At 46.9% G+C, this 27,636-nt stretch overlaps 1 protein-coding gene across 1 annotated transcript; it reads right to left on the bottom strand.

Annotated features, from left to right (window-relative positions):
• Positions 1-24,389, bottom strand: Gnpat (glyceronephosphate O-acyltransferase). Its single transcript, XM_004659629.2, has 15 exons — positions 24,207-24,389; positions 19,984-20,160; positions 19,145-19,274; positions 12,675-12,802; positions 12,204-12,279; positions 11,064-11,215; positions 10,835-10,965; positions 9,337-9,560; positions 6,723-6,965; positions 5,567-5,646; positions 4,702-4,842; positions 3,574-3,670; positions 3,401-3,494; positions 1,886-1,947; positions 1-280 (listed from the first exon to the last, which is right to left on the bottom strand). The coding sequence occupies exons 1-15, from the start codon at positions 24,354-24,356 to the stop codon at positions 237-239; spliced, it is 1,929 nt and encodes a 642-aa protein (XP_004659686.2). The 5' UTR covers positions 24,357-24,389; the 3' UTR covers positions 1-236.
• Between the last annotated feature and the right edge of the window lie 3,247 nt (positions 24,390-27,636).

The following is a 27,636-nucleotide window of genomic DNA, read 5'->3' as shown; positions in this document are numbered from 1 at the left end:
TGCTTTCAAAAGACCATTTTATTTTAAAATATACAGGGTGACAGAGACACTATGAGCTGTGGTGGTGGGAACATGACTGATTGCTCACACTGGTCATCTCTTCCTCTCAGCTGAGGCAGGATCACAGGGTCTTGAGCACCAGAAGACACGTCTCTCACTTGGCATACCTATTTTTGGCAGAAGTCCTTCTTGACTGTCTTCAGAGAAACATATTGTCCACAGTCATTCGGTGACTATCAAAGTTTTGCAGTGGCTGGTTTTCCTACTGGCGTCCTGCAACCTAAGACAGAGATGGCTTGTGAGAGGATGGGGATCCAGCCCTCACTACTTCCCAGAGCTCTGCAGCAGGCTCCGGTCCATGCTGCAGGGCAAGTGGCCAAGCCTGCGAGGGGACACCAAAGCTGCTGCATGTGCGCTCAGCCTCTCATCACAGCACCCCTGCTACTGTACGTGGACCCTGAACTCTGGAATATTCTAGTGAGCTCATAGTCATTACAGCTACTTCCTACTATTCGTGGTCAATTTCATTCCTCAGAGGACTAGGAATATTTAGTTATACATACACTCCTTGTTTCCAAATCTGAAATGAGGTTTCAAAGTTACACAGTCTGAGATATCAGCCATGATATATACGCTTTCTCCCCAGGTCTCTGCCTGCATCAATAAGGCAATGGTCCTCTCTTCTGCTTCAAACTCCCCTTCCTCAGGATGCTCAGTTCTGCTTTTCCACCCCCCCACACCCACCCAGAGTTCTTCCACACAGCTTTCACAAAAGTCCCGAGTTAAAATGGGTACAAAAGTGTTGCTGCAGAAATACTTATGCTTGGTGACATTCAATATGATCATCAGAAATGCACATTCTCTCCTTCTAAATCCACCTCTGTTCAACACCTGTGGGTTTCGTGGCCCTTTACAAAGTCAGTAGCTGCCGTTCTAGATGGTACTATGTCTTCCTGAGCCAACATGACCCAGAGAAGAGCAGGGTGAAGTCAGTCCCCACAGTGTGTTACCAGCCCTGGTTCAATGTAAAAAATTTTGTATGGTGAAGACTGCCATAATCCCACCTGGGAAAGAAGGGATCCGAGATCAAAGAGGGAAGGTAAGAATTAGGGCCATAGCTGTCATGGAGGCACACACATGATCCCAGCACGAGGGAGACTAAGGCAAAAAGATTGCTGAGAACTTGGGGTCAGCCTGGGCTATATACAGTGAGAGCCTGTCTCAATAAAGAGGGGAGGGGACAGCAGAGGAGGGGGGTGGAGAGAGAGAGAAGAGAGGAGAGATAAGTCCGGGCCAGAACAGACACATCCATACCTCAGCCAAATAGGATTTGGGCAAGAGACAGGCTCAATGTTGTACAAAGACTGCCAACTTCATGACTGTTGGTAATTTTCTTTGTACTTTCTTTTCTTCTTTTTTGTTTATTTTTTGGGGGGCAGGCAAATATATATATATATGTATATATATATATTGGTTTTTTCAAGGTAGGGTCTCACTCTAGCCCAGGCTAACCTGGAACTCACTATGGAGTCTCAGGATGACCTTGAACTCATGGTGATCCTCCTACCTCTGCCTCCCCGAGTGCTGGGATTAAAGGCGTGCGCCATCACGCCTGGCTAGGGGTGGGCAACTATGTAAGACAGGGTCTTACTGGATGGCCCTGGCTAGCCTGGTAATATGTAGCCCCAGGCTTGCCTAGTCCCCATCCTTCAATTTCTTAAGTGCTGAGATTAGCACTTTCTCTTTAACTGAGAAACTCGCGGAGGAACCCTGCTGCTATTCCTTGGATGAGCTCCCTAATGCCACGCCTAATGCCTAAAGCCCAGACTTTAACACCCTGGTAACAACCAGAAGAAAACTCCCCACGTCCTACTGAGCTACTTACCAAGCATTTCCTCTAGTTTGGCTGCGGCCGGTTCATTCACACTAAACAGGTAGCCATTGTTCCTGCAAAGAGCAACAACTTTGTCACTGTGCACACTGGGTGGAATGACAACCCTCCAATGTACTATTTTGTTATTGGTCGTATATACTATCTTAGGACTACTTAAAAAGTCTTTGGGGGGGGCTAAAGAGATAGCTTAATGAACCCCTAAGTTCACTAAGGTGCTTACCTACAAAGCCAAAGGACCCAGGTTTGATCCCAGGACCTACGTGAGCCAATGCACAAGGTGGTACATGTGTCTGGAATTCCTTTGCAGCGCTGGAGGCCCTGGCATGACCATTCTCTCTCCCCTGACCCCGCCTATCTGCCCCCTTCTCTCTCAAATAAATAAAAATAAAATACAAAAAAAAAAAAATTCCCCATTGTGGAAGAGGTGGCAGAAAGAGTGTTAAGAACCAAAGGAAGGAGAGAAGTGCCTACAATACTGTCTTCCAGAAACAAAGCGGCCTTGATATCGTGACCTCACAGTGGCTGACCCTACCTACACAAGACCAGCATAATAGAAAATATTAATGACATCAAAATAGAAGAGACTAGTTGGAAAGGTGAGATTCTGTGGACAGGGACTCAGGAGGTGGAAAAGGAAAGGTGGTGGGAAGGGACTGTGATCATGGTGTATTGTCTATATTTATGGAAGCTGTCAATAAAGTTAAAAGTTAATCTTTTCATGTGTATTTGTGTGTTCCTACGTGTCAGAGCATGCAGGTCAGAGGTCAATCTCCAGCGTCCTCTCCTTCCACCTTGCTTGAGGCAGGGTCTCATGTTGCTCACTGATGTAAAGGCGCTGGCCCCTGAGGTTCTGGGACTCTCCTGGGCTGGGATTACAGATGATTGCTATGCATCTGGCTTTTTCATGTGGGTTCTGGGGAGCAGAACTCAGGTTGTCATGCTTGTGCAGCAAGCCTTTCACCCATCTCCCCAGCCCAGGATGACTTTCGAATAGTCTTCTCAAGATGAGTCTATTGTGTGCAGAGCTTGGAATCAAGCCCAACTCCTCACATGTGCTAGGCAAGCACTGAGGCCCGGCCCAGCCACAGCAGCAGAAAGGCCTCTGGGCCTTTCCTCTTCCCGGGCCTCACGCCGCTGCAGACCACATTGGACATGACTGAGTATTTACACACCAGCTTTACCACGGCCACGCTCATCCACTTAGGACGCCCGTCGATTCATGCCCACACTCTTCCCCAAAACACTTCTTGTAATTCATCTATAAGCTTCAATAAGAGGTGAACCCACAACATTATCGACTATACCCTATAATTTCATGAGGTATAAGATGCCAGGGTAGCTCAGCACCGATTTAACTCCTGAGTGGTGGACCGGCAAGCAAAGCACAGCACTGCGGATCTCAAATGACACACTCTGCGGGGACTGAGCAACACGCTTCTATGTCTCTTTGGGTTTTGAACTCCAACGCCACTCCTTGTCTTGACCCCACTTGTGCCCAGTACTTACACCTTCTTCTTCTCTATCGACCCGAGCCTCACGAACGCTGCAAAGGCATTTTTCTGCACATCGGAAGACAACACGTCATAACACTGAGAGGCACCTGAAGGAGGGGAAGAAGGTGGGCTGGTGGGCCACTTTGTTCTCAGTGACAGGTCACCACCCACAGAGGGACAACTGACCTTCATCCAGAAGCTGACTTGTGAACACTCTCACCGCAGCCATGTACTGTTTATCAGTGAAGCAGTCTTCTTCAAGCAAGAGGTATTTGGAAATTATCTGATTTTAAGAGGTCCACAAAGAGAAAAGGTGATAGCCAAGTGAACAGAACGGGAACTGCACCGTCCTCTAGAGAGCGACGCAGGGAAGTACACGGCCCTCTACAGAACTACACATCTCACTGAGCAGAGTGCAGATGCTCTAAGGTTTGAGAAAAACTGGAGAACTTTTAAGATATCTCTTTTGAGCTTCTAGTACTTTCTACAATTAGAAAACAAAGTGTGGAATACTGACACTTGTTAAAAGTTGAACTTCTCAGTTCAGCTGGTTCAAAGGTAGTCTTACTCCACCTTTTGTGTCACCTGGGAAGTGAGGAGCCATTTTTTCACTCTCTCTCTCAACGTTCCTAACAAGTGCAGGCCCCAAGCACTAGGTGACTCCTACGACAGAAAGCTGACTAAAGGCACCACTAACCTTTATCAAATTGCTCACCCAGTGCTAGACTTCATGGGAGAAGGTAGATGGTGTCACTGCACCAATCACAGGTACCCCCATGCCAGGAAATGGCCTGGCATATATAACAAGGGCAAAGGCATGGAGGAGAGAGCCAAAGAGCCTTGTCCTCTGCAAGGTGCCCTCACGTGGTCACAGTTCAAATGCCTCTCTGAGTCCTGCTAGCACATGTACCTTCCTTTGCTTCTCCTAAACCACCTGAGAAGCTCTCCACACCTGCACTTGCTCAGTCTCCTGCGAGCAACATGAGCTTACTTACATGAACACACGTGTCAATTGAGTATTGCTTTCACTAAACGTCTACTGTGCCATCAACCCCAAGCCACACAAACAGTACAGGCAGACAGCATGAGCACAGGACGGGGTGTGATGGTGAGCTCACAGATGCGGAGCGAAGGCCTCACACTCTACCGCAGCCTTGGACAGGCCCAAGCTCCCTGCCTGTCCTTGAGAGGCGGAATCACACTGTACTATCTGTGGAAATAAAATGCTCGCCCTTCATGCCAGAAACAGGTGTGCACTGGGAAGTTTATGAGAGTGACATGGAGGCAAAAAGAGACCTTTCAACCTTCACATACCTGGTAGGATTCCACGAAAGGTCTCAAGAGTCCCACGAGAAACTCTGACACAGCACGCCCTTCCTCTGTGATGACGATGTCCTGCCCCATCATCTGTATGGCCTCACTTTTACACAGCAGGTAACAGCCTTCCTCAAAGTCCTGGAAGGAGGAAGGGAAGGCCGGGACACATGCTGACCTGTGTGCCCTCAACTGAGGACATCACTAGTGCTGCACTCTGCCCGTCCACCCCGCCCTGCCACCAGACTCTAGGCTGTAGCCAAGAAGCATGTGTCCAGCATCCACAATGCCAAATACACAACGCAGTTATGAAAATGTGACTAGAGTGACCAGCACAACCAGGATCCTTAAGTTTAAATAGGAAATGCACACAGCAAGTCCTAAAACCATACAAGTGGGCTTAGGCCCGACACCCCTCTACCACTCCCCTGCCCTTGCTCAAAGACTACAACCAAGCCCCTCTCCTTCGCACAGCACATGAAACATGATGGCACCTCCCTTCTGATCTGCCACTGCCTGCCCTGGATCTAGCAGCCTAGTCATTCCTCAGCTTTCTGCACTACCAGGCAAGACCAGCAGCACAACCCAGAGCAAAGGCGCCGCTGCACGGCCATGCCGCAACAGGCATACGAGCGGGGGCTGACTTCAACGTTCATGACAGCGTGTGACAGAGGCTGTGGCGACACTCAAGGAATAACCCTCCTTTCGCCAGGTGATCCCCACATCAATCAGTAAACCTGGAGTCTGCCGAATTCGGAGTGTCCCAGTTTCTCGCTGGGCTTGAGGAAAGGGACAGCATACACTGTCGCCTGTGCCCTCACCTCCACAGTGTGCATTATGGCTGCTCTCAGCGGCCAGGACTTACTCTGAGTGTGTTTCCTGGAAGGAAGATGAACTCATCTGAAAACACATTGCGTAGGAAGGAAAAGCAGCTGTAGACATCCTCTGGAAATAATTATTACACACAATCAACACATTGCTTTTGAACTTTCAGGGAGCACAGGAAACCCCAGACATTGACTTGTAGCCCTTCAAAGGCATATATGCTTATGCATGCAACAGGGACAAAACTAAGTCCCCTGAATCCACCCAGACTTTACCCACAGGGAAAACTACTGTCTAGCCAAGTTTCAGTGACTAAATCTCAAGAATAAACCAGCCTCCAGTCTCTCTATCTGGTAATGGGTAAAACAACTTGACCCTTAGAAGAGGGACTTCCCTTGCCCAGCCCACCAAAGCAGGAAGGGCCTAGATCTTTCAGCTCCCCTAATCTTCTATCTCCCTCCTTAATCTATCTTTAGCACTCTGCCTTAAGTCACCTGCAGAGTTTTGTAAAACCAAAACCAGTAGAATGCTTGCCTAGTATGTGTGAGGTCCTGGGTTCAATTCCCAGCACTGTCAAAAAAGCAACACACAACACCAAGGTGCACCCCATTCTGTGGTCCCAAGTAGACTTCACTCTAGGATCCTGTCAACAAGACTGCACCACTCATTTCCAATTTCTCTTCCAAACCACACACTTACTGCACAACAGTACAGTGTTGCCCTGTTTGCCACTAGTAGGAGAAGCTGTCAGAGCAGAAACTGCATCAACCAAGAGCTGGGCAGCAGTGCTCACAGTAGGAGCTTCTCAGTACCCTTGCAGTGCTCTGGCCGAACTGTCCTTGTCTCTAGAAGAGGTGGCCCCATCCGATTAGAGGGTTGTTATGTCATTCTAAGTCTAATTCTGAAATAAAGTTTTGTTTTGAGACTAGGCCATGCTCAGACAGGCTCTAAAGTGGGGCTCTTCCTGCTTCAAGCTCCCCAGTAGTAGAAGCTCTGGTGCACATTGCCAGGCCCTCAACTCTAGAGCCCTACATGGGAAGACGCGTAGGTAGGGAGCAAGCCTCGCTCTGAATGCACACGGGCTGCATGTGGGGTAAACAGAAGTGGCTGATTTGAAAGGCTTCCATTGGTGTGCCTACCTTGGAGCTAAAGGCTAGGCTTCTTATGAAATGCAAGGTCACATTCTGGAAAGTTACCTTTCCTGAACCCAGGTGCCATCTGCAAGGCTACAGCCACTAAGGACGGACGGACAAAAATGTTGAGCAACTGGTTTCTGTAAGCTGAGCACATGAGGAGAGAGATGTGCTGGAAAAAGAGTCCGTCAACCACCTCCGAGTCCGCTGAGTCCAGTTTCAGAATCACCTGGTCGTTCACAAGGCTGGCAAGGTTGGAGTGCAAGAGGATGCTGGACTGGACAGTTTGCTCAGGAGTTTCATTATCTGCAGAAAGAGACCAGCAGGGGACATGTACAGGAGACCCTGCAGCCTCCAGCTTCCCCTCTGAAGAGCTAGAAAAGACCAGTCTGTCCAAATGCCCTCCGAAACTTCACCATTCTTCCCATAACCTACATATCTCAGTGCAGCTCCAAGGCCACAGGCCAATGTGCACAACCTATATCCTTTTGCTCCCTAGGCCAACTTTCTGACATACCCACGCCTGCAGGTCACTTCTTCTATTCCCTAAGGCTGCTTTCTGACACACCCACACCTGCAGGTCACTGAATGCCAGTGCTTGGGCCAACCTTCACTTACTAACCCCTGCGCAAGTCAGCCTCTGCTGTTTTCTTCCTGAAGGCATCTTTTTTTGTTTTTTTTGTTTTTTTTGTTTTTCAAGGTAGGGTCTCACTCTGGCTCAGGCTGACCTGAAATTCACTCTGTAGTCTCAGGGTGGGCTTGAACTCTCAGCGATCCTCCTACCTCTGCCTCCCGATTGCTGGGATTAAAGGGCCACCACGCCCGGCTAAGACATCATTTTTTATCAGTTTCTGGTACATGGCTCCTCTTTCCAAAAGTATTCTCAGGAACCCTGCAGTGTCCACAGTGCTTGGGGCTGGTTCGCTGACTCTCGTGTGTCATGTCCACAGTGCTTGGGGCTGGTTCACCGGCCCTAGCACTAGTTCCCACACCACCAACCTGGCCTGCCTTGTAGGAACCACTAGCACCCTGGGGCAGGGATGGCAACTTTATCACTCTGCATCCTGAAAGGACCCAGCCCACACTGGGCTTGGGGCCAGCTCGGGTGAGTGAGCAGCAGGCGCTTGACTATAAATCGACACTTGCTCTCGCCAGGATGACATGTCCGATTTCAGTCTACACAATTTCAAATCCCCAAAGGTTGAAAACAACTTTAAATACCCCAAATTCACAGCATACTATTCCTAACTCCAATGAGGTTTTTACAGAACTGTTCTTTTTTATTTATGTGAATGCCAGGTCTTGTGAGCGCAGGCTAACCTTGAACTCCTGAGCCTCCAGCCTCCAACCTCCTGATTCTAGGCATATGTCGATGTGGTGACTCAAGTCAGGTCTCCCTCGTAAACTTTTATGTTCTAAATGCTTATACCCAGCTGATGGCAATTTGAGAATGGGAACCTTGATGAGGGTGTGTTATTGGGGCAGGCTTATGGGTGTTATAGCCAGCTTCCCCAGCCAGTGTTTGCACACTCTCTTGTTGCTGTTGGCCACCTGATGTTGGCCAGGAGGTGATGTCCAGCCTCTGCTCATGCCACATTTTCCCTGCCATCAGAGTTCCCCTCCAGTCTGTAAGCAAAAATAAACCCTTTCCCCCATGAGCTGCTTTTGGTCAGGTGTTTGTCCAGTAACATGAAGTTGACTACCACAGCCTCCAAGCCCAGCTTATGGAGCTGTTCCCATAAGAGGGCTGCAACAAGTCATGCACTGCTTTCTGATGCTAGGAAGCCAACAGGCTTCAAACACAGCAGGTTTAAAGAGAACTGAGGACGTAACCCATGGGGAGAAAGCCTGACTAGCATGAGCAAGGCCCTAGGTTTAATCCCCAGGACTGAAGCCAACAGTTTACCTGCTGCACATACTAGCTCATGCTACAACCCTGACACTCGGGAAACTGAGAGAAAGACCGCTGCAAATCTGAGGCCATCCTGGGCTACAGAATAAGTTATAAGCCAGACTTGGTTACAGTGAGAGGGAGAGAGAAAGAGATAGAGACAGACAGACAGACAGACAGACAGACAGACACACACACACACACACATACACAGTATTCCCAAATAGCCTGACACAGGGTTCATGTTCTCCAGTAAAAGACAACTGAGGTGCTATGTCTCTGAGTACTCTTAGCTCTAAGCATTACATGAGCTTCTCACATTTAAGCTCAGTGTTCTCAAATTAAGTGAAAAAGTGGGCTAGAGATAGATGGTTCAGCAGTTAAGGTGTTTGACTGCAAAGCCTAGTGACTTGAGTTCAATTCCTCAGTACCTGCATAAAGCCAGATGCACCAAGTGATACATGCATATGGAGTTCATGTGCAATGGCTAGAGGCTCTTGGAAGCCTATCCTCACTCATTCTCTCTCTCCTGGGCATGCACACCTTTAATCACAGCACTCAAGAGGCCAAAGTATCACTATGAGACTACTTAGTGAATGCCACCGTCAGCCTAGGCTAGAGCAAGGCCCTACCTTAAATAAATAAATAAATAAATAAGAAAGAAAGAAAGAAAGAAAGAAAGAAAGAAAGAAAGGAAGGAAGAAAGAAAGAGAGAGAAAAAAATAAAGTAAAATAAAAAAGGTGAAAACACTAAGCCTCCACAGGACACATGGTGCACCCACATACCAGGCCAAACGAGGAACCCTCCAAATGTCTGCGTCAGGCCCTTCAGCCAGATAGTCTTCTCCACCAGGGCACTGAAGTCCATGGACGGTCGGTTCTGAAGCAGAACAGCAGCTATCAGGACCCACGGGCTCAGGACCAGGTTTTCAATTTGCACAAGCTGCATCCTATAGGCAACTTCGGTGACAAAGGCATGCATGTCCTCCGACTGTTTCTGAGGGATGTATCTAAGAGGAAGGGCACAGAACAGCAGGTTACATATCTGCCACCTGCACACATGGGTGTGGGGTTAGGGTCATGCTTTGGCCAATCACTCTCAGCCGCAAGCAGGGAGCATTCCCTGGCATTACTCTAGTGCTGTCTGCACAGAGGTCTCCGCAGTATGATCAAGATGTCATACCAAACACCATCAACTCCCAGCTCCAGGCAAAATCCTTCTTTTAACTTTATAAATAAGATACATTACAGCTGAAAAACAGTAGAATGTGGGACTGTCTTCCCCAAATCCTCTCTTGTGGAATATTAGTTTTTGCTATAGACTATACTTGCCACACTGAGGGGCCAGTTCTGCCCACTATGCCACCCAGACCAGCATCCCCATCTGAGAGCTTCCTCATACACTGAGTGTATGCTGAGAGGCCAGGGCTGCCCGCTATGGCCGTCCTCATCTGAGAGCTTCCTCATGCAGAGTGTACGCTGAGGCCCATAGAGCTGGGTTGAGCAGGGACATGCAAGGGACCCACAAGCAGCTATGTAAGGTGCTTTAAGGTGAAAACTCTTGTCCTGCATTAGACCAACTGGCTGGGGCCTTGGGGCAGTGAATAGCAAATATCTGCTTTTGGTGTGAAGTGAGACTGCTGGTAAATGCCAGAGCCTCACTGCAGTCATGGAGCCCTGGCTGGCAGGTGGCCTGTACGCCTTACTTCCCTACATATACTTCTCCAAATTAAGAAAACTCAAACGCTATTCTATACCATGTGTCCTAAAAAAACCCCTGAAGACCCTCAGGTATTTTCTTGAGGACAGAGGTACAATTGTTACTCAGCTCTCTTGAGCTGAAGCAGTGCTTTGGACACACTTTAACTGGCCTGCAGTAGGGCCCACAATTCCCAGACATGTCAGAGCCCTGAGGACAAATGATCAGCTGACTGCATCCTGACATACACATCTTGCAGCTAATCTTTTCTGTTTTTTTTTTTTTTTTTTTTGAGATAAGGTCTCATGTAGACCAAGCTGGCCTCAAACTTGCTCTGTAGATGATGATGACCTCAAATTCCTGATCCTCCTGCCTTCACCTCCTGAGTGCTGGGATTACAGGCATGCGCCACTATGCTGGCTTCAAACATGTGGTTCTTTAACTGAAGCTCTCCGCTGATGAACATGGCTTCCCTGGTAATATGCTGGGAGATCTCAGGAAAGCCAAAGTTTCATCTTAGAGGTGGTCATCTCAAGAGTCATGGCTCACACCTTTGTGTCTGGTATTAAAACAGAGGCCTTGCACCTTGGAACCAAGTTATATGGGCTCTGCCTCATCCTCCCAGCTGCTAGAGATCGGAGTGACACAGGGTCTCCAAAGTACACGTGGATGTTGCCAAAGTTCTCAGAGAGAATCTTTCCAGCTTTCAACAATCCCTGGAGGGAGAGAACAGGAATACATTTGTAAATAAGCTGGTGTATCAGTCAGATTATTCTCTATGCTCAAAGAAAATCAAGTTCATTATCCTGAGTACCTTGGTAGATTCTTTTGGCTTAGGAATTCCTAGGACCTCAGAGGCATAAAGAGTTTCTTCCAGTATCCTGTCATAACTGATGCTAATTGGGACAAGGTAGGTATCAAAAACTTCTCTTTTAAAAAATGGTTCCATCACAATATTCAGGAGACCTGCAAAGACAGGAGAAATACGTCACCATTCATGCTAAGAGCAGAGCCTCAGGCACATCCTGTTCACTTCTTCTGAGTCTATCTCCCACTCTAGCCCAAGAATAAAAGCCTTCTTCACTGCTCAACTAGCACTGTCTTGATACTAGTTCACAATTTTAAGGCAAACAAACAAACAAAAAACAGACAACAGGGGCTGGAGGGATGGCTAAGCAGTTAAGGCATTTGCTTGCAAAGCCAAAGGATCTGGGTTTGATTCCCCAGGACCACATTAGCCAGATGCACAAGGGGTGCATGCATCTGGAGTTTCTTTGCAGTGGCTGGAGGCCCTGGCGTGCCCACTCTTTTTTTTTCTCTCTCTCTCCCCATCATTTTCTGTCAACTGAATCAACAAGTATTTGTTAAAAAACAAAACCTGGCAGCATGTACAGCCAGCTTTCTGCAAGACACGTCTGCACAAACTATACTTTCACCTCTCACTGACTGACTTAAAATGTAGACTTAAGCTGTGCAATGGGGCCTGCCATCCCAGAATTCAGGATGCTGAGGCAAGAGTTAAGTCCAGTCTGGAGTGCACTGTTAGTTCCCGGCCAGACTGGGCTACAGAGTGAGAAATAAAATAAAATGAAACCATATATTTATGGAGAGAGAAGAGGGGGGATTCAACAGGAGTCCATGTCCTTCGGGGCAACCCACAACCATGTCCACAGCATGAGAAGGCCCTGTCTTCCCTTGCTGACTGTGCCTTTGTTCTTTGAATCCATGCTATCTGCTTCTGTCCCTTCCCACTCCTCACTGAAAACAAGATGCCAAAAGTGAGCATCATATACTAAGGCCAGAAGCAAATACAGTTACACTCAGGGAACTAGTTCTATTTACCAAGCAGAGTTTAAAAAAAAAAAAAAAAAAGTAATCATGTGTCATCAGCCCCATGAAGGCAGCACACCTGAGGCCTCTGGGTGAGTATTTTTCTAACACATAAATGACCTACCAAGTTTAGGTGTCAAAGTCTTGGTGGAGCGGCTCCTTGTCCCTTCGAGGAAAAATTCAACAGGAGCATAACCATTCTTTAAGAGAAAACAAAACAGACAAGACACAAAACCCATTGTCTACTCTCAAAATAATGTTGCTCTTGTGTGTGTGTGTGCACATGTGTGTGGTGCTGTCACGGAACCTGGGCCTTGCACGTGCAAGGCAAGTGCTCAACCACTGACCCACATCCCAGTCCCTGTCCATGCTTCTTTTAACTCCTCCCCCGGCGCCTCCCACCACTGAACCAAAGCTGCTGGCAGTTGCCAGTTCAGGGGAGGCTTCAACATTAATCTCCCAGAGCAGGCAGGCTGCAGTCAGACCATTCCTTCAGGGGAAGAAAGTGATCTGTGCAGAAATTAAGAATGTAAACAGGGAAATAGCAGTGGGAAAATCTATAGCTTCACAGTCTTTGGGAATTATCTGTATTTACCCGCAACATCGTCTTTACGTATTCAGAGAACACGGCCCAGTACAGTTTATTGTTGCCAAAGGTGCGCCGCATGAAAAAGGCTCCAGACATCCTGAGCAGCTCACCGACCATTTTCATTCCCAGAAAGTCTGGAACACAAAGAAGGGGTAAATATGGAAACTGTCTACAGAGATATGAATGCAAACTCTACTGAGAAGTTCATGTGTGTGACATGCACCTTATGATATCATTAATTGTATTTTCTGACATTAACTCCATAAAATGACATCTAGTAAGAGAAGTGACTCTGGGCCACATGTCTGCTAGGAAGTTATCTTGTGCCTCTCAATGCACCACAGTGTTTACAAGCAAACCACCAGAGACAAGAGGCAATGGCAATGGAACTGGAAGGGCAATGTCACAACACCGTCACAAGGCCAATGACTTCAGCCTGGCTCTACACTTGATAAGTGACATGTGTCTTTAGGCTTGGGAGAGCCTGGCCAACCTGCTCTCATCTCTCTGAAGCAGAGTAAAAGTATCGGCCTGCCTTTAGTAGGGTGGATTAAATAAAGCAGGTCTGCAAAGAGCAGGAGGGAGGGAAGGAGTAGAGAGAGAGAGAGAGAGACAGCAAACTAGCGAGCTCTAGCAACAGTTTTTCATTTTCTTTTCTCTGGCTTTCAAAGCACTTCCTCCCAGTTCTTCAGCTACGCTCCTGGCAGCTGTCACTCTTCTGTCTTCTTACATTATTAACAAAGGTCCACTTCTGAATCACAACTGTCCTAGAGACCTTGAAAGGGGGAACTGCTAGCTTAACAGCAATCCAAATTTTAAGAATTAGTTAATCCTATAAAAATAAAAGCATGGATATATAATTCTATTGCAAAACCAGAAAATTACACACGTATTCTACTGGATACTGCTCAGTATCAAAATTAGACATATGGATTCATAGACAATGGACTCATAATCTTATATTGTGTGCAAAAATTAATACAATGGCTCAAAGACCAAAATATAAGATCTCAAAGTATAAGAAGTTGTACAAGATGACCTCAGGGAAATTTCCATGACTGCTGGATAAGACGCCAGAGCACAGGGAACAACGGGAAGAACAGAAACTGGATTCCTCCATGTTCAACCTCTGTGCTTCACTGGAAGCAGTTACCGGAGTGGCACGTTAAGTGTAGATGGGACCAAGGAGGCGAACCACCCATGTGGGGGAGGGAGAGACCAGTTCGCGGGACATAAAGAACTCCTACGGCTCCATGTCACAGTAGCCAAACAAGCCAAGTAACAAGTAGGCAATGGACTGACACAGACATGTCTCCAAAGAGGATGACATTGCCAGATATGCAACAGTTCCAGCATCTGGGAGGCCAAGGCAAGAGAATCACTTGACCTCAGGAGTTCAAGGCCAGACCGAGCAACATAGATCCCACAAAACAAAATCCACACTGACCAAAAGGCATATACATATGTCCAGTATCACTGGGAAGTGCAAATCTAAACCACCACAAACCATTTCATACCCACAAGGACAGTTATTACTAAAAACCAAAACAGACTTCTGGGTAAGGTAGCAGAATAGGAGCCATGCCAAAGCAGCCTAGAGAGGGAAATTAGCAGAAAAACAGCAAAATACACTCTTCTACCAAAAAGTGAAGATATGTAAGTTACCACAGCAGAGAAGCAGGAGAGACTAAGATCTTCCAGAAAGGAGGAAACTGGCCAGAATCCCACCGAGGCACTAGTGGCCCCAGTCCACATGCCCACCCACTGGACCCCAATAGCCAGTGCTCAGCAAACCACTGTAGAACTCATTACCCATTCCACCCCCCTCCCCGTCCCAGGGCCATCCAGCACAGTTGATTAGAGAATGGCAGTGACCGTGGGATGACTAAGAAGGCACCATAGTGCTGAGAAGAAGTGCCAGGAGTGCGCAGCACTGCAATATCTCTATCACATCTTCCAAGGCTCAAGGTCCATTGCAGAAGAGGTGGCAGAAAGAATGTAAGAGCCAAAGGAAGGGCAGGACACCTTACAACGTGCTCCTACAGAGACAAAATGGCCTGGATATCCATGACTTCAGAATGCCTGACACTACCTACACAAGACCATCACAATAGGAGGAAAAGATGATGACATAAAAACTAAGAGAGTGGGCTTCTGGTTAAGATGGTGGCATAGGAACCACGCCAAAGCAGCCTAGGGGAGGAAAAAAAAAAAGGGAAAATTCACTCTTGTACTAAAAAGTGAGGTATATGATTGGACCTGTACGTGAATAGGAAGAATACTCAGTAGCATAAGCCAGTAAGCTAGAAAGGAGATATAAAGGGAGTAGAAAGGAGAAAGGGGGTACTTAATAGGACGGTATTGTATATATGTAAGTAGAAGAACAGATTAATGAGGGTGAAAAGGCCTAAGTGAGGTCAAGGGAAGAGATTGAGTAAAGGAAAGATGGAGGGAGGGCTAATCAAAATCTAAGAGGACATAAATAAATCATATGGAAACCTACTTTTTTGGACAATGGGACACTCAGGAGCCATAGACTGTAAATAGAAAATTTTCAGTGCCAGGAATGGGATGCCTTCCAGTGAGTTGTTGGCCAGGGAGGTCCCTGATGCCCCCAAAACATTACAAGTCATTGCCGAGGCCCTTGGCTTCCCACAAGGAATAGATGGTAAGACCCTATTGCTGAAGGCTCCACATACTTGGGATGCAAGGTCACTGAGAAATCCTGCTGGAACTGAGCTGAAAACCTTGTAGACCAGCTGACAGAAAGCTGGAAAAAGCCATGCTGCACACAGTTCAATGGGAGAGAGAGAGAAATCACCAGAGAAGATACTCCACAGTGGATACTGCAAACCTTATATTTGGCCAGCCAGGCCAAATGAGCCAACAGGTGCAACAGTGGTATGTCTGTAACGGGGGAAACCAACTGCCCTATAATTTGACTGCTCTATAATTTGCCCTATAACTTGAGGCCGACTCCATGAGAGGGAATACATCTCTGATACTGAAAACCTACAACAGGGTAGTCATGAGCTCTAGGGGTTAAATGTCTACTGCTGTCTGGCTAAAAGTATATACTATGCTCACCAAACAGCCCAGTAGGCACTTCTTTTAATGTTCATACCCATGTATTAATGCAACTCTCACCTTTTTGTTAAGAGAATTTTCTCTTTCCAGATGGCAGTGACCTTGGGATGACTCAGAAGGCATCATGGTGCTGAGAAGAAGTGACAGAGGAGTGCTCAGCACTGCAATATCTCTATCACACCTTCCAAGGCTCAGGGTCCATTGAGGAAGAGGTGGAAGAAAGAATGTAAGAGCCAAAGGAAGGGTAGGACTCCTTACAACATGCTCCCCCCAGACACAAAATGGCCTGAATATCCATGACCTCACAGTGCCTGGCACTACCTACACAAGACCATCATAACAGGAGGAAAAGATGGTGACATCAAAATAAAAGAGAGACTGTTGTGGGGGGGGGGGAATATGATGTAGAGTGGAGGTTCAAAGGGCAATGTGGGGGGAGGGAATTACCATGAGATATTATTTACAATCATGAAAGTTGCTAATTATATTAAAAAATTTGGAAACAAAATAAGAGAGTGTAGGTGTAGTTTTATATATGTAACCTAATACTGATTAATAAAGCTGTACAAATTTAAAACAAATAAAGAAATAGAAGTCAGATTGATTGTGGGGAGAGGGAATATGATGGAAAGTGGAGGTGGGAAGGGGAATGTGGTGGGGGAAGGAATTACCATGGTTTATTGTCTATAATTATGGAAGTTGTCAATTTTTTTTTTGTTTGTTTGTTTTTTTCAGGTAGGGTCTCACTCTGGTCCAGGCTGACCTGGAATTAACTCTGTAGTCTCAGGGTGGCCTTGAACTCACGGTGATCCTCCTACCTCTGCCTCCTGAGTGCTGGGATTAAAGGCATGTGCCACCACGCCCGGCTCAGAAGTTGTCAATTTAAAAAAGAACATAGCTGTTCGTGGTGGTGCACGCCTTTAATCCCAGCACTCGGGAGGCAGAGGTAGGGGGACTGCTGTGAGTTTGTGCCACCCTCAGACAACATAGTGAATTCCAGGTCAGCTTGAACTAGATTGAGACCCTGCCTTGAAAAACAACAACAACAAAAACAAAAGAACATAAAGCAGCAGATGTCGGCAAGGATATGGATACGTCTGAACTCTTTTTTTTAATTTTAAAATATTTTATTATTTATTTATTTATGAGCGGGGGGGGAGGGGAGAGGAAGGGAGGGAATGGGCATGCCAGGGCCTCCAGACCTGTAAACGAACTCCAAATGCATGTGCCCCCTTGTGCATCTGGCTTATGTGGGTTCTGGGAATCGAACTGAGGTCCTTTGGCTTTGTAGGCAAGTGCCTTAACCGCTAAGCCATCTCTTCAGCCCATGTCTGAACTCTTGCGCTCTGTTGTGGGAATGTAAAATTGTGCAGATGCTATGGAACAGTATGGTGGATTCTCAAAAAAGTAAAATAGTTGTAAGATCCAGAACTTCCACTTCTTGAGGAACAGGTACATGTACACCCACGTTCACTGCAGTGTTATCCACAAAGACCAAAGGCAGAAGCAACCCAGATACCCAATGACAGGCAAGGGTAAGTAATGTGGGATGTCCACACTATGATACAACGGAACACTATTCAGCCTTGAAAGGGAAGAAAACTGCCACAGGCTGCAATGTGGACATCATGCTAAGTGAAATGAGCCAATCACAAAAAGACACGTACCAAGTGTCTATAATAGTCAACTCAGAGACAGACAGAAGAATGGTGGTTCTGTAAAGCAGGAGGAAGATATAATGGGTAGTTACTATTTAATGGGTCCCGTTTCAATTTTTCAAAGCGAAGAGTTCAGGAGTGGATGGGACGATCGTAGTACAACACTGTGAATGCACTCAATGCTGCTTCCATGGCACACTCCAAGATGGGTAAGATGCATAATCTTACATGTCTTGCACTGCGAGTGACAGCAGGGTTTAGGAGGGCGGGGAGACGGCTTGGTGGTTAAAGGTGCTTGACTGCAAGGCCTGATGCAGCCACATAAAGCCAAATGCATAAAAGGGTACATGTGCCTGGAGTCTGCAGTGGCAAGAAGTCCTGGCACACCCATACCTTTCTCTTTCTCTTTCTCGCTCTCTCTCTCTCAAATAAATGATTAGATAAATAAAACTTAAAAAAAAGAATATGCTAAATATGGAAACCATATATAATAAAGTTCATTTAAAACATATATATAACTTTAAAACACAGATTTATTTATTGACCTAAAGTAGTAGCTAAAACTACATTATCTAACTTTAAAAAAGTGGGAACAGGAAGATGGCTTAGTGAATAAAGTGCTTGTGACCATGCAAGCATTAGTACCTGAGCTTAGAACCCAAAACCAAGGTGGCAATCTGTAATCCCAGGACACCTACAGTGACAGGAGAGGCAGAGACAGGAGTTTCCCTAGAAGCTCACGGGCCAGCTAGCCTGGGAACACAGTGAACAACGAGACCCTGCCTCAAACAAGGCGGAAAGCAAAAACCCAATGCCTACAGTTACGCTCTGACCACTGTATTCATGCCATGGAACATGCACACCCCCCATAAATACACACCCACACTTACACACCCACAACAAAACAACAATGTCCATTCTCTCTCCCTCTCTCAAAATTAAAAAAAAAATTTTTAAAAGAGAGGGCTGGAGAGATGGCTTAGCAGTTAAAGTGCTTGCCTGAAAAGCCTAAGAACTCATGGTCAACTCTTCAGATCTAAGCATCTAAGCCAGACACACAAGGTCACACACATGAGCACAAGGGGGCGCACATGTCTGGAGTTTGGAGGCCCTGGCATACCAATTCTCATTCTCTCATTTTAAAAAAATAAAGAAAAGAAAGGTAGGAAATATACATGGGGAGGCTACAGCCTCACTTTTCAAACCTAACACAAAGCACCCTGTGGCACACGGCACACACACCTGTCTCTGCGTGCTCAGGTACAGGAAAGAACACACAGGCCAGGCTGTCCCACAACGGGACTACAAGAGAAAAGAGGCACAGTGTCCAAATACTGCAGTGCTGCTGGCACCATCCCAGTGAACTTCTTCTGAAAGTGACTCATGTACCCCAGAACGGCCTTCAGTTCACCATGCAGCTGAGGATGGCTTTAAATTCTGGTGCCGCCTGCCTCTACTTCCTGAGGAATAGGACTATGAACATGTGGCCCCATACCTGGTACCCAGTGCATTTTACGTTGTATAGTTAAAAAAAAAGTAGAGCCAGGTATGCTAGTGCACGCCTTTAACCCCAGCACTCAGGAAGCAGAGGTGGAAGAACCACTGTTAAGTTCAAGGCCTGCCTTAGACTACATAGTGAATTCCAGGTCAGCCTGACCTAGAGCAAGACCCTACCTTAACCCCCCAACCTCCCCTCCCACAAAAAAAAAAAAAAAAAAGAACAATACATACCCATTCCTGCTGCTATAACTGGCACAGGTAAGTCATAGTTGTACAAAATAAATGACAGCATCAGAAAGTCAATGTAACTCCGATGACTGGGCAGCAGGACCACAGGGTATTCTTGGATAGCTCGTTGTAGCTTTAAAAAAAAATAGTGAATTAAAATCACAACTCAAATCAGAAAACAGAAGAACGGATCCACGGCTGGGCATGGTGGCTGGCACCTAGCTAACCCCAGCACTTGGAAGGCTGAGCAGGAGGACTTCTGTGAGCCTGAGGTCAGCCTGGGCAACAGAGCAGAGACTTAGTCTCACAAAAAAACAACCAACAAAAATCTATTTATACAATTACTGCCCCCAACTCCCCCCCCAAAGCCACAAAGACTAAGGAATTATTGCAGATTACAGGCATCTGGGGGCTATAGAAGCTACACAGGCTGTAAGTGGGACGGGTGGGGGACAAGGAGTGAGGTCTGCATTACTAGTATTGCTCATCCAAGTAATTTACCTTGGTGACTACTGTTCCCTAAGAGAGTGTCCTAAACAGACAAAAATCACAACAAAGTGGTAGGAAAGAGATAAAGGAAATGTTGTAATGGAATCTGGATGAAGGTATGCAAACATTTCTTGTGTTATTCTCATAATGTCTGTGAACATGTGGTACCCAAATAGTACAGAAGTCTTTTGAACGCAGCCTGAGACCTGAAGGTCTGAGGCTAAAAGGAAGGACAGCTGTACTTAGCACACACTGATGCCAGGTGGCCCACCCTCAGCACTCACTGCAACTGAGATGTCAGGGAGCCGACCACAGCCCCAGTGTGAAGCCAAGGCGGTAATACTGACACTTACCTTCTGAATGCCTTCCTCATTCACACACACCTTTGAGAAAATTTGTTTGAAAACTTTGCTCAAGATGAAGGCACAAAATCGAATGGCTCCCACACGCAGCTTGTGACTCATTTCTTCCAAGATTTCACTAGCTTCCTCCCTGAGGTCATCAGCAGACTTGGGGGACTCCTTGGAAAGCTGAAGGCAGGGAGACAGGGACAAACTGTTAAAGAAGCCAGAACACCTTTGATTCAAGCCAGTGTAACCAGTTCCAAATGGACCAATGCACTAGGCCCAAGGTGGTACGTTTCTGTAACTGAGACGGACATAACTCATTCCCTACACAGAGAAATACCTAAGTACTTTCTCTTGTTCTCTCTTGCTTTAGGCAGGATTTCTCCAAGTAGCCTAGGTTAGCCTTAAACTCAAGATCCTCCTGCCTCAGGCTTACAAATGTGTGCTACACACTCAGTGATGAATTCTATTTAAACAAATGGAAAGACTAGAAATTCAAAGAGAACCAGCTTCCTAGGACATTTTAGACACACCTTTCTGCTGGGATTGCCTGGAAGTTTAGAGCTACCTGTATAAGCTGCCACCCCTGAGCTCCTGCTACCCCAAGACTCACAGGCTGACATGAGAAACCACGGCTCTCACAAGAACTTTCTTCATTCCCACAGCAGGCCACATCTCAGTACTTGGCACAAATGCCTCTTGGAGATGAACAATTCACTGTTTTTGTCACCAGAGAGGACTGACAAGTCTTGTCACTTTCCTCTAGGTGCACACCACCCATGTGGTAAGCAGTCTCTGTTTCCTAAGTGTACTGGGATGAGCATGAAGATGAGGGAAGGGAAGCCAGAGCTAGGCAGAACGCTAAGGCATACCCTGTCTTTCTCTTCCACTGAGGTCAAAGTCACCATAGCACACAAATGACTCAGCGGTAATCACGGTATCACCACGCTCGACTCCACACCCCTTATCTGATCTTCTAGTTCTCAACTAAAGTGTCCCAGGAGAGAGGGCCTGAGATAAATTCTCTTGTCTTGCTTCATTTTACCCACAGGTTACCTGAAACAGTGACCAAGCAAAAAAAAAGTTCACAACTCACAAGAGGAGAACCCACACCCAATGATGCTCCACTGACTGAGCTATCCAGGCTTCTGCCCCACATCACATCTGTGTGACTGAGAAGAGAATAACCAGGAGGTGGGGATGAAAAGACAGCAGCCACAGAATAACTTATAGGCATGAGCAGGATGTGGAAGGATGAAAGCAAGAAAGAACACTTTCTTTGGCATAGAAGGATCCCGACACATTCAGGAGGTAGAGGCAAGGAGATCTTGAGCTTGAAGTCAACCTGGGCTAGAGAGTGAATTTTAGGGCAGCCTGAGATTTGGTGAGGCCCTGGCTTGAAAACAAAATCCAAACACCCCCCCCCCCAACTCCTGCTCCCACCAAAAAGAAAAATGACTTGAGTTTAGCTTTGAAAACAGAGAGAGCTGGGTGTGGTGGCACCTTTAATCCCAGCACTGGGGAGGCAGAGGTAGGAGGATCGCCGTTGAGTTCAAGGCTACCCTGAGACCACATAGTGAATTCCAGGTCAGCCTGGGCTAGAGTGAGACCCTACCTTGAAAAACCAAACATAAATACACAAATATATAAATAAAAAGAGAGAAAGGAGCCCAGGTGCTGTCCCAGTCTATCACAGTCTTTTGAGGTTGGTCAAGTCAGGTGAATACCTGTTTAAGAGCCACTAAATACCAACTATGAGCCACCAGGAAAACAGCGTGAAGAGGACAAACGTTCCTGGCCTTGTGGAGTTCTGGGTCAAAGTGACGGTAACATAGTCATGCGCTACATAATAGACTGTGGTCAGTGACTGACTATATCCATACTGGACAGTGGTTCCATAAGACCATAATGAAGTTGAGCATTTATGTCATCTACTGTCACCACGGCTGTCATGACTACCAGCCAAAGCATTCCTCATGTCTGTGGAATTCTGGTGAAAACGAGCCTCCAGCACCACTGACTACAAAAGCGGACACTCTCACCAGGCTCATGTAGGCTCCATGCTGATAACCAGCCATGCTCCTGGCTTATGCGCTCACTACACTCCTCGCTGCTTCTGCACGCTCCACTTAAAAGAAAGGCTACTGCCGAGTCCAGGCAGCGGTGGCACGCACCTGCAATTCCAGCACTCGGGAGGTGGAGGCAAGACCAGGAGTTCAAGGTTCATCATGGCTATGTTGTGAGTTGAAGGTCAGCCCAGGCTACTAAGACCCTAAAACACAATCTCCCACCCCCCAAGGTTACTGTGAAATAGTATAAGTAGGGCTGGGTTGAACGCCCTCACTCATATAGCTTGTGTGTGTCTCACCAGGACTATCAAATCATTTCTCTCATGCTGCCTTCACTTCACATTGTTTTGCTCATTTCAGGCTGAGGAACAATGGGCCACGCCACCCACCTATACATACCATCTGGCCCTGGTGTGGGGCAGGCTGTACTCCCAAGCTTACGCAAGGACATGCTGGGACGTCCCTACACAATGCAAGCAGCCTACTGATGAATCTCCCAGAATAGAGCCCCAAGTGATGAGGGACTAGAGGTCCAGGTTCACAAATGTACCACAGGTCTATGCTACAGAAGTACTGTCTGTGACCCTGGCGGAGAACTGGCTTCACACAGCAAACAGGCCTGACTACAGAAAACTAACAACTCCTTCAGGACACTTGAGGCCAAGTGAAGCAAAGGGCCTGGGGGCACATGCCCAACTCAGAGCACTAACTGCTTCTCTGGCTCCTGAGCGATCACGTATAGAAAGCAATGGTGCTGTGGAGCAGCAGGATGCACCTAGGAAAGTGAGGACCAATACCCCAAGCCCTGTCAACCCTGAGCGCCAAGAGCCTGGACCCACAGAGTCCCAGGCCAACAACTGCCCATCACTCGGGGACCTATGGTGACATGAGTAGCTCTGTCCTGGGAAAAAGAGGGCTAGCCATCGGGAAGCCCTGATCCTGCCTGCTGAACACCTTCCTTCCAAAGTCTTCACAGCCATGCAGACTTTCCTTCCTCCTCTCTCAAGGTTCCTAGCTCAGCAAATGGCTCTGTCATGTCAACACTAAATCTCTCCGTCCCTTCCTATACCCACGGGTGACTAAATATGGGCTTCCCCATCTTTCCCGTCTGCCAATACCTGCACTGCAGGCGTGAAGGTGGGACCGCCTTGTAAAAGCAGCCCCAGCGCACTTCCTGCCTCAGTTTTGACACAAAAGTGCTTCTGAACCGGAACCCCACTCACCATCTGAGTGTCCCCAAGGGTTGGTGCTGTAAGAGAAGACTCAGACCGTCCATGTGGCTCACCAAGCTGCTCGCTTTCCCCAGCCTTCCTTCCTGTGCGCTGCTGTCAGCCAAACCTCTTCCTTCAGAGCTCATGTCCTGGCAGCAGGCTGCACTTCCTGATGTTCAGAACCCTGGGCTTCTTGACAGGCCACTGTTGTCAGCTCCCTCATACTGCCAGTTTATTTAACTGGCAAGAGGACTGTCCGAAGTCCCATGTGTAATTCTACAATGGACCTTTTTGGGGGATGTACTAGGGAAGCATCTCACTCGAGCCCAGGCTGACCTGGAATTTACTGTAACCTCTCAGGATGGCCTCAAACTCATGGCGATCCTCCTACCTCAGCCTCCCAAATGCTGGGATTAAAGTGTGCCACTATGCCCGGCTACCATGGAGGTTTTAAATATATATATTTGTTGTACTCTGGTTTCTCTTCAGATCAAATAAATCTTACACCTTTTTCTAAAAATTTATATTTGCACACACACATGTGCGCGCGCATGAATGGGTGTACCAAAGCTTGTTGTTGCTGTCCAGCCCCGACACAGAGGTTTAAAGTTATGGGAATAATTGATCTCCAACCCCATGATCCTGAACCACCTGTCAGATCTTGTCTAACAACAAAACTACTCCCCTACTCCTCATATCAGATTAGACCTCCCACAACTAAGCAGCACCCTGCATCTGCTCTTTATGAGCAGGCCTTATCTCGTGGTTTGGGACCCTCATCATTTCCTACCACTCTGGTGCTCATGGCTGGCCAGAGCCAGTGTCTAGCAAAAATGACAGCATATGTTATCTCAAAAAGAGATATTGGAAATTACCAAGTAAATTCAGGGAACCAAGAGCACAGAAACTGGTTATAGTGGAAGGCCGCTGTGGCTGAGGGAGGACTCACCTGTTTAATGACGTAATGAAGCTCCTCAGAGTTGAGAACACTGTCCTTGATGTCACTTGGCCTGCAGGGAATGATTCCCTTATACACAGTGGGGGTGTAGCATTTCATGGCAAACTTCAAGTCACTGGCATGCCTCCTCTCCTCCAACATATCTTCAAACTCATCCCACTTTTTTAGCTCTTTCTGTGGGTAAGAAATAAAACAAGTGATGAACATGCGCTGTAAAGCTAACGCAGGCAGCTAGGCACGCCCCGGTGAGGGTTTACCTCTGCTAAAGTTATACTTGACGGAAACCGAACAAGAGCTGACTTCCAATGTCAGCTTCACATGCAAAGAAAAAGAAATGTGAAAACCATTACTAAATTAGATGCTGATGATGATTGCATATTGTTTTCTTGAGACAAGGGTCTCAAGTAACCCATACTGGCCTCAAACTCACTGCGTAGCCAAAGATAACCTTAAACTCCTAATCCTCCTGTATCTGCCTCCCGCGTGCTGGGGTTCCAGGCCTATGCCACCGTGCTTGGCTGACTGCCCGGTCAGGACTGGCCATGCTGGGGACTGAGCCCAGACCTTTGCATAACCTGCAAGCACTCCTCCACTGAGTCGTGCTCCCTGGCCCCACTTCACCCTCACCCTCTCTTCTGTCCATGTAAAAGTGCTCCTTTGGGAAATAACAAATGTAGCTAAGGAGCCTCAAGTAACCCAATCAATTGTAAAAGTATTCTTTTGGCACACAAGGCCACTTGTTTTATCCACCTCCACTTCTGTTTGAAAATTAAATGGAGGGCTGGAGAGATGGCTTAGTGGTGAAGGCATTTACCTGAGAAGCCTAAGGACCCATGTTCAATTCCCCAGTGCCCATGTAAGCCGAATACACATGGTGGTACATGCATCTGGAGATTGTTTGCAGTGGCTAGAAGCCCTGGTGTGCCCATTCTCTCTCTAATGAATAAAAAGGGAAAATTAAATGGAAGCACACATTCAAAACTACAAACTATCCAGGTTTGGTGGCACAGGCCTTTAATCCCAGCACTTGGGAAACAGAGGTAGGAGAATCACTATGAGTTCAAGATCACCCTGAGACTCCATAGTGAATTCCAGGTCAGCCTGGGCTAGAGTGAGACCCTGCCTAAAAAACAAAAAAGTAGCCCATCCCAGGTACTACTCATGAGGGGCCAGGATTACGCAAAGGTTGTCTCCATCAGTTCCATTTGTAATGGGAAACCCACGCTACAAAGATCACCTGCCTCTCACAGGGTCCAGGGATGGTTTGAATGTAAAATGCCCCCCCCCCCCCACTCATGTGTTTGAATGCTTCACCTCCAATTGGTGGCACTGTCCTGGAAGGTTACGGAACCTTAGGAAGTGGCGCCTTGCTGGAGGAAGTGTCGCAGGGCTGGAGGTGGAGCAGCCCTGCTGGTCATCTCACCTCCTCCCTGCTGATGGCCTGGCACTGGCAGTCTGCTCCTACCATGCTTTCCCACATGCAGACTCGATCCTCTGCAGCTGGAAACAGAACTACGTCCTTTCCCTCCCTAAGCTGCTTCTAGTCAGGTGCTTTGTCCCAGCCGTGAGAAGGTAACCGACAGAGCCCAGCAGCTCCCGAATGGCAAAGAACCAGGGCTTCTCAGCCCACCCTGTCTTGTGTACGGAAAGCTGGAAACAGCAACATGCGTAGCAATCAGTTGCTGCCAATGCTGCACCTCAAAAACAACTCAATTCAAAACACTGGTTTGTTCATTCACAGCTATACAAATACACACTTCTTATTCAAAATAAGGGCCATGGGTGGAAAGATATCTCAGTTGGTAAAGTGTTTCCTTTGCAAGGATAAGGACCTTAGTTCAACGCCCAGAACCCACATCAAAAGGGCTGGGTATGGTGGTGCACATCTGAAATTCCTGTACTGGGGAGGCAAAGACAGGTGGTTCCCCTGGGGTTCACTGGCCATCCAGTCCAGCCTAACCAGGTGAGCTCCATGTCAATGAGGGACCCTGTCTCTAAACAAGGTGGTTCCTGAGGGTGACACCTGAGGTTGTCTTCTGAGCTCTACGTGCACCCCCAACACACACACCACATCCACACATGCCAGATGTACAAGCTGTGCTAGATTTAGCTTATGTCTTTTCAGCTGTATCTCCTATAGCAAATATTGTTTTAAAGCATTGTAGTTGCTACGTAGTCACCAAGCTTCTTAAACAATTTTTGACTACCTACACAAGACCATCATAATAGGAGGAAAAGATGATGACATCAAAATAAGAGAGAGACTGATTTGAGAGGGGGATGGGATATGATGGAGAGTGGAGTTTCAAAGGGGAAAGTGTGGGGGGGTATTACCATGGGATATTTTTATAATCATGGAAGTCGTTAATTGAAAAAAGAAAAAAATTATTTTTGAATTATCAAAGTGAGTCATGCTCATTATAAAAATTCAGAAAAGGCAGAAAAGCACAAAAACAAAATCTAAAGTCATCTATATTTTCATGGTTCAGATATCACTGTAAGGCATGCTCTTCTCAAAGCATGTGAATTCAAGCACACACTGGCACCGGCAGCCTGAATTTTTTCCACACCATTAACACCTCTATTCTATTTTCTTTCACATACAAACACAGACAGAGTTGTTGGGGTTTTTTTTTTTTTTTTTTTTTTTTTTTGAGGCAAAGTCTCAGTTTAGCCCAGGCTGACCTGGAACTCACTCTATTCAAGGGAAAGCCTTCTACCTCTGTCTCCTGAGTGATGGCATTAAAGGTGAGCCACCACACCCGGGTTACATCTACTATTTTATTATTTTTTAGAGAAAGTAAGAGAGACAGAGACAGAATTGGCGTGCCAGGGCCTCAGCCACTACCATCAAACTCCAGATGCTTTCGCCACCTAGTGGGTATGTGCAACCTTGCACTTGCCTCACCTTTGTACGTCTGCCTTACATGGGATCTGGAGAGTTGAACATGGGTCCTTAGGCTTTGTAGGCAAGCACCTTAACTGCTAAGCCATCTCTCCAGCCCTACTTCCACTATTTTTAATATTATTAATTTTAATGTTGAATACTTAATTCTTTACTCTGTGCTACCACACAAAAATGCACAAGTGCTATGTTCTGGTCATCCCTGTCCCAGGTCCCTCTTCAGTGTGACACCATTCCCCATCTCTGGTGGTCAAGTGGGAAATTTCAGCTACAAATGTCTTCTTTACCCCACTTTCAGTGAGAGTACCTCCTCTAGCCCTGTCTTCCTGCCCTTCCACAGTCTGGGTACACCCATCTGCTCCACTGGTTTGTTTTGTTGGGATTTGTTTATTGTTATGTATTTGCTGAGCTGGAGATGAAATCTAGGCAAGTACTCCACTACTGAGCCACACTCCCAGTCCCTCCACCATTACATATCCTTCTAAGTCTTCCAACCTGTCTTCTTCCCCACCACAC

This window comes from Jaculus jaculus, chromosome 5 (assembly GCF_020740685.1).
Source record: "Jaculus jaculus isolate mJacJac1 chromosome 5, mJacJac1.mat.Y.cur, whole genome shotgun sequence".
Lineage (NCBI taxonomy): Eukaryota > Metazoa > Chordata > Mammalia > Rodentia > Dipodidae > Jaculus > Jaculus jaculus.
The sequence above is the reverse complement of the archived record's forward strand: the minus strand, read 5'-3'. Positions and strand labels throughout refer to the sequence as shown.

Coding starts and splice junctions, on each gene's coding strand:
- Gnpat (XM_004659629.2), bottom strand. CDS start 24,356: ATGTTGGAGGAGAGGAGGCATGCCAGTGACTTGAAGTTTGCCATGAAA. Junction 10,966..11,063: donor AGCCAAAAGAATCTACCAAG/GTACTCAGGATA, acceptor CTCTCCCTCCAG/GGATTGTTGAAAGCTGGAAA. Junction 4,843..5,566: donor TTCCAGGAAACACACTCAGA/GTAAGTCCTGGC, acceptor TCCTCCTTCCAG/GACTTTGAGGAAGGCTGTTA.